Raw genomic sequence first — 6,558 nt, 5'->3', positions numbered from 1 at the left:
AGTTTTTTCCATTTGTACAGGGGTAACACACTGTATTAAATATGTAAGGTCTTATATACGTGGGTTTGATTACAAAAACTAATAAAGTATTCTCTAAATAAAAAAAAATGAAAAAGAATAAAAGAAATGTTCAATTGAACACTTCAATAAAGAGCAGAGCTAAAGCCAAAAAAAAAAAAAAAAAAAAAAAAGAATGCATGCTTATACATGCATTTAAGATCTGCATTAGGGAGGCAGAAGCAGGTGGATCTTTGTGAGTTCAAGGCCAGCCTGGTCTACATTGAGTTTCAGGACAGCCGGAGCTATAATGTGAGACCTTGTCTCAAAAACCAACAACAATCAACCACAAAAAAACCAAGTTTACCAAGCATCTACTGGATGAGATTGGAAAGTACAGATAAATCAAAACAAGAATTCTGACTTCGTTCTCTCCTCCTCCCTGTTCCAGAGACAGCCACATCTTCCCGTGCAGTGCCAGCCTCATCTCATAGACAAGATGGTGAAGGTCAGTGTGAATGGATTTGGCCGTATTGGGCACCTGGTTACCAGGGCTGCCTTCTCTTCTGACAAAGTGCAGATTGTTGCCGTCAACGACCCCTTCATTGACCTCAACTACATGGTCTACATGTTCCAGTATGACTCTACCCACGGCAGGTTCAACGGCACAGTCAAGGCTGAGAATGGGAAGCTTGTCATCAACGGGAAGCCCAGCACCATCTTCCAGGAGCGAGATCCCGCTAACATCAAATGGGGTGACGCTGGTGCTGAGTATGTCGTGGAGTCTACTGGCGTCTTCACCACCATGGAGAAGGCTGGGGCTCACCTGAAGGGTGGGGCCAAAAGGGTCATCATCTCTGTCCCTTCAGCCGATGCCCCATGTTTGTGATGGGTGTGAACCACGAGAAATATGACAACTCCCTCAAGATTGTCAGCAATGCATCCTGCACCACCCACTGCTTAGCCCCCCTGGCCAAGGTCATCCATGAGAACTTTGGCATTGTGGAAGGGCTCATGACCACAGTCCATGCCATCACTGCCACTCAGAAGACTGTGGATGGCCCCTCTGGAAAGCCGTGGCGTGATGGCCGTGGGGCAGCCCAGAACATCATCCCTGCATCCACTGGTGCTGCCAAGGCTGTGGGCAAGGTCATCCCAGAGCTGAACGGGAAGCTCACTGGCATGGCCTTCCGTGTTCCTACCCCCAATGTATCCGTTGTGGATCTGACATGCCGCCTGGAGAAACCTGCCAAGTATGATGACATCAAGAAGGTGGTGAAGCAGGCGTCTGAGGGCCCACTAAAGGGCATCCTGGGCTACAGTGAGAACCAGGTTGTCTCCTGTGACTTCAACAGCAACTCCCACTCTTCCACCTTTGATGCTAGGGCTGGCATTGCTCTCGATGACCACTTTATAAAGCTCATTTCCTGGTATAACAATGAATACGGCTACAGCAACAGGGTGGTGGACCTCATGGCCTGCATGGCTTCCAAGGAGTAAGAAACCCTGGACCACCCAGCCCAGCAAGGATACTGAGAGCAAGAGAGAGACCCTCAGTTGCTAAGGAGTCCCCATCCCAACTTAACCCCCAACACTGAGCATCTCCCTCACAATTCCATCCCAGACCCCATAATAACAGGAGGGGCCTAGGGAGCCCTCCCTTCTCTCTTGAATACCATCAATAAAGTTCGCTGCACCCTCAAAAAAAAAAAAAAAAAAAAAAAGAATTCTGACTTCAAGGTTGGCAGTTATAATAAACAGGACAGTATGAAACCAAGAAAGAAACTTTGTACTACCAAACTGAAACAAATATCTGGGCATCTGCCAAGGGCAGACTTGTTCTTCACCCTCAAAGAAATTTGAATTCCTAAAATGAGACTTGTACACAGTTTTGGGGTTTATTTGGTACGATCTCACTTTAGCCTAGGCTAGTCTACAACTTGCCTATAGCCCAAAGTATCCTTGAACTCATTTCGCAGCCTCCCTGAATACCAAGATTATAGTGTGAACCACTATACCTGTTGAGTTTGGGATGGAAACTGAGAAAACTCGATTCAGAAAGAGAAACTTCAAAACAAAACCTTTATTTTCTGAGCAATCAGGAGGCGGTCAGTTTGGGATCTGAACCCTGTTCCCTAAGAAGCTGTATTGCATTTTTAAAGGGTGAAACTGAAGAGGGGGAGGGGCTTGGGTGAGCTACAGGGTCTTCCAAGCACATTTTGACATTAAGGATTAAGCACGGCTGTTGGTTGAAGACTGGGATTCCTCCAGGACACCTGGCTTGCAGGCCTTTAATTCATCCTTCTAGACACTGGGTCCAGAATCCGAGGCTCTCATTTCATCCTCCTAGACATTTGGTCCAGAGCTCAGTATGATGAGGTAACAAAGGAGCTGGCCGGCTGCATGAAGCTAAGGAGGGCTTGACAGGCCTTGGTTATGTATTTTTACAACACAGGCACCTTGGTTAAGATAACAGCAAGTTTTACATTCTTTTACCAGTTAACAGACAATTAAGTGAACATTTGGAGGGACAGGGTAGGAGTGTCCCCCGGCCTGGGAATGTGAACCTGGCTTGACCTTGTTAACAAAATGTGAGAGCAAAGATGGGGGAGTTGCCTCTGAGACGGGCTGGGTTCTGGCAGCTCTCTTCTTACTTACCTAATAAACGTGCACAAATGTTTTTTAATTCCCAACCTCTGTGTTCTGGCATTACACAAAATGTTAAATTGTTCCTTTTCCCTGATAGCCTTCCCATTAAAACAAAAAAAGATTTTAGGAGCTGGAATGATGGCTCAGTGATTAAAGAGTGTGCACCGTTCTTCCAGAAGATCCACTGAAATTTTAGCCATTTTGTTTTTTAGTTTTTAGTTTTTTGTTTTGTGTTTGGAGTTCAGTTAGTTGGTTGGGTTTTTGTTGTTGTTGTTGTCGTTTGTTCTGTTTTGTTTTGTTTAGACAGGATTTCTCTGTGTAACAGCCCTGACTGTCCTGGAACTCGATTTGTAGACCAGGCTGGCCTCAAAATCACAGAGATCCACCTGCCTCCTCTACTGCCATTCATATTATTATTATTATTATTATTATTTTGGTTCTTTTTTTCGGAGCTGGGGACCGAACCCAGGGCCTTGAACCCAGGGCTTTGCGCTTCCTAGGCAAGCGCTCTACCACTGAGCTAAATCCCCAACCCCCATTCATATTATTTTTATTTATTTATTTTTTATTTTATTTGTTCATTTAATTCTTTTGGTAGTACTGGGGATTGAACTCAGGGACCCATGCATAATAGGCTTATAGTCCATCACAGAACTATAGACCCAGTCTATTTATTTATTTTTATTTTATCTGGGGACAGGGTGAAGTATGGACTTACTACATTGTCCAGGATGTCCTGAGCTCTCACTATGTGGTCTAGCTTAGCCTCAAACTCTTGGCACTACTTAATCTTCAGCCTCCCGATACAAGCAATAAGTACCACACCTTGCTTCAGTTTTTGGGTTTTCGTTTTGTTTCTTTGTTTGTTTGTTTGTTTGGTTGGTTGGTTGGTTGGTTGGGGGTTTTTTTGGTTTTTTTTTTTTTTTTTTTTGATATATTGGAATATATACTAGTATGCTGGCTAGTTGTATGTCAGCTTAACACAAGGTAGAGTCACTAGGGGAAAAAAGGATCTCAATTGAGAAAATGACCCCACCAGACTGACTCACAGTAGGTAGTGCCACCCCTGGGCTGGTGGTCCTGGATATAAGAAAGCAGTCTGAGCACTCTAGTAAGCAGCACTCCTCAGTGGCCTCTGTGTCAATCCGTCTTCAGGTTTCTGCCTTTAATTCTCACCCTGGGGCTGGGGATTTAGCTCAGTGGTAGAGCGCTTACCTAGGAAGCGCAAGGCCCTGGGTTCGGTCCCCAGCTCCGGAAAAAAAAAAAAAAAAAAAGAACCAATTCTCACCCTGACTTCCCTGGTACGGACTACAAGCTGTAAACCAGAATAAACCCTTCTCTCCTCAAGTTGCTCGTGTTGCTCATGGTGTTTTATCATGGCAGTAGAAACCCTAACGGGGACACCTAGTCTGCTTTTCTCACTATTACAAAATCCTTGACATGGGCCACAGAGGTGCAATAAACCTGGAACTTTTGAGGACCCTCCAGAGGTATGACACCTGCTCAGCTCAGTTCTTGTAGGGCCGTTTGCTTTGTTTTGTTGATTTTAGTTTTGTTTTATCTCGCCCCCACCCCCTTGAATCAGGCAGTTTGCAATGGCAGAAATGCATGCAAAAGCAAACAGTTACATCTTGGGCCAGGATGCAGACACTGGGTGCCTCTAGGCTTCCTCTGTGACAGCCTTCCAAGAACTGCTAAGCTGTCATAAAAGAAATTCCTTAATCTCCTTTAAGGGGTTCCAGTGGCCCAAGGATCTCCGGTCACAACCCTGCCTCTTTTTCTCTGTCTCTATCTCACTCTCTTTTGTGTCTGTCTCCCCAAATGCCTCTCCCACCCCACACCCCGTGTGTGTGTGTGTGTGTGTGTGTGTGTGTGTGTGTGTGTGTGTGTGTGTGTGTGTGTTATGTGTGTGAGATATATATGTTTTTATGTGTGTGGATATGCATGCCCACTAATATACAGAGGCCAGAAGATGTCAGGTGTTCTGCTCTGCCACTCTCTACCTTTCTGCCTTGAATCAGTGTCTCTCACTGACCTTACAGTGAGACAGTAGCCAGCCCCAGGATCCCTGTCTCCACCCTGCACAGCACTGGAGTTACAGCACAGGCATTGAAGTCTGGCTTTTTAACAGGTATTCTGGGAACGTGAACTCAGATCTTCTGAGTGGTACCTTGATCGTTTTATCTACTGAGCCATCTGCCCAGCCCAAGCTCCCCTTCTAAAAAAATTAAATGTTTATTTTTTGTGTATATGATGTGTGAGTGCAGATACCTGCACCATCGTGGGCACGTGGCAATCAGAGGACAACTATTTAGAGTTCATTCTCTCCTTCTGTCTTTACCTGGCTTCTGAGATGGTCCAGGTTGTAGGGCTTGAGCAGCAAATGCTTTACCTCAGCTACAGAGATCTTCTGGTCCTAGGCGCGGTCTCTCTCTCTCTCTCTCTCTCTCTCTCTCTCTCTCTCTCTCTCTCTCTCTCTCTTCCTTTCTTTCTTTTTTCTTTTTTTAAGGCAAGCAGGGCATGCCAAGTGGGCATCCCTGTCTTGAAAACAAAACAAAACAAATAAATACATAAGTAAACAATCTCACTCTTTGGCCCTGACTGGGCCTCTAAACAGCAGCCTCTGGTTCTCAATCACTAAGATTAAAGGTGAATGCCACCACACCCTGCCTAACTCTTTTTTTTTTTTTTTTTTTTTAGTCAGGGTTTCTCTGTGTATCCCTAGCTGTTCTGGAACTCATTCTGTAGACCAGGCTGTCCTCAAACTCAGAGGTCCACCTGCCTTTGCTTCCTGAGTGCTGGGATTAAAAGTGTGTGCCACCAACATTCTGTGCTAATTCTTAAAGTTTTATAGAACCTTTCAGTTCTAGGACCCTCATGCCTCATGACAAAGTCCAACTCGTGGCCCTTTAGGGGACACTCAAACCTTCTACAAACTGCAGCAGGGTAATTGTCTTTTCCATACTCATTCTTTTTTTTTTCCTTTGACCCAATTGGTAAGATAAAATTGCCCACCTAAACATACAAAGCCCAGTACCATCCATCCCTTAAGAACATTTGTAACAGGGTTGGGGATTTAGCTCAGTGGTAGAGCGCTTGCCTAGCAAGCGGAAGGCCCTGGGTTCGGTCCCCAGCTCCGAAAAAAAAAAAAAAAAAAAAAAACATTTGTAACAACCTGTAAATCCTAATGTCACCCGCCATATTGTCCTGCCACGCCTTCCTTCCGTACTCATTCTTGAGTGTTCTTTATATATTAAATACATCAGGCCTCTTAAGTATGCTATCAGTTGAAAATGTCACCTGTGTTCTGTGACTTCTGGTTTGAGTTCCGTGTCTATGCACATGTGCACCAGTGTACCCACACATCACGTTAAAAGGTTTGGCTTGATTGTTTAGATTTTACCTCATTAGATTTTTGGTTTTGGCTTTGAGAGAGTCTTAGTACATAGACAAGGTTGACCTCAAACTCATTCTCTCTCCAGCCTCTGCTTACTGAGTCCTGGGATTAAAGGTGTACGCCACCACGCCTGGCATCCTCAGCTTCTTCTATGGCTTCCAGTTTTGAGTCATAGTTAGGGATGTCTTTACCACGTTAAGATGATGAACTGTGGGGCTGGAGAGATGGCTCAGTGGTTAAGAAGACTGCTCTTCCAGAGGTCCTGAGTTCAATTCCCAGCAACCACATGGTGGCTCACAACCATCTGTAAAGAGATCGGATGCCCTCTTCTGGTGTATCTGAAGACAGCTACAGTGTACTTATATATAATAAATGAATAAATCTTTAAAAAAAAAAAAAAAGATGATGAACTGTTCTCAGTGGTTTCCACATTTTCAACTTTTGATCCATAGAAGTGTGTATTGTATGTCTCGCTATGGAACTTGTCTGTTCATCCTCCATGCTGAGTGCTGCAT

At 44.7% G+C, this 6,558-nt stretch overlaps 1 protein-coding gene across 1 annotated transcript; it reads left to right on the top strand.

The window, feature by feature from the left end:
• The first annotated feature begins 481 nt into the window (after positions 1-481).
• Positions 482-2,683, top strand: LOC134481589 (glyceraldehyde-3-phosphate dehydrogenase-like). The gene is made up of 2 exons (XM_087581999.1): positions 482-629; positions 791-2,683. Exons 1-2 carry the CDS (start codon positions 497-499, stop codon positions 1,495-1,497), a joined length of 840 nt encoding a protein of 279 aa, XP_087438125.1. The 5' UTR covers positions 482-496; the 3' UTR covers positions 1,498-2,683.
• Positions 2,684-6,558: the final 3,875 nt, after the last annotated feature.

The sequence above is a fragment of the Rattus norvegicus genome, chromosome 13 (genome assembly GCF_021556685.1).
Source record: "Rattus norvegicus strain SHRSP/BbbUtx chromosome 13, alternate assembly SHRSP_T2T, whole genome shotgun sequence".
Classification (NCBI taxonomy): domain Eukaryota; kingdom Metazoa; phylum Chordata; class Mammalia; order Rodentia; family Muridae; genus Rattus; species Rattus norvegicus.
The sequence above is the reverse complement of the archived record's forward strand: the minus strand, read 5'-3'. Positions and strand labels throughout refer to the sequence as shown.

Excerpts from the sequence above, each read along its gene's own strand:
- LOC134481589 (XM_087581999.1), top strand. The coding sequence starts at position 497 with ATGGTGAAGGTCAGTGTGAATGGATTTGGCCGTATTGGGCACCTGGTT. Across the intron at positions 630-790 it reads CAACTACATGGTCTACATGT|GTCTTCACCACCATGGAGAA; the intron begins TCCAGTATGACT and ends GAGTCTACTGGC.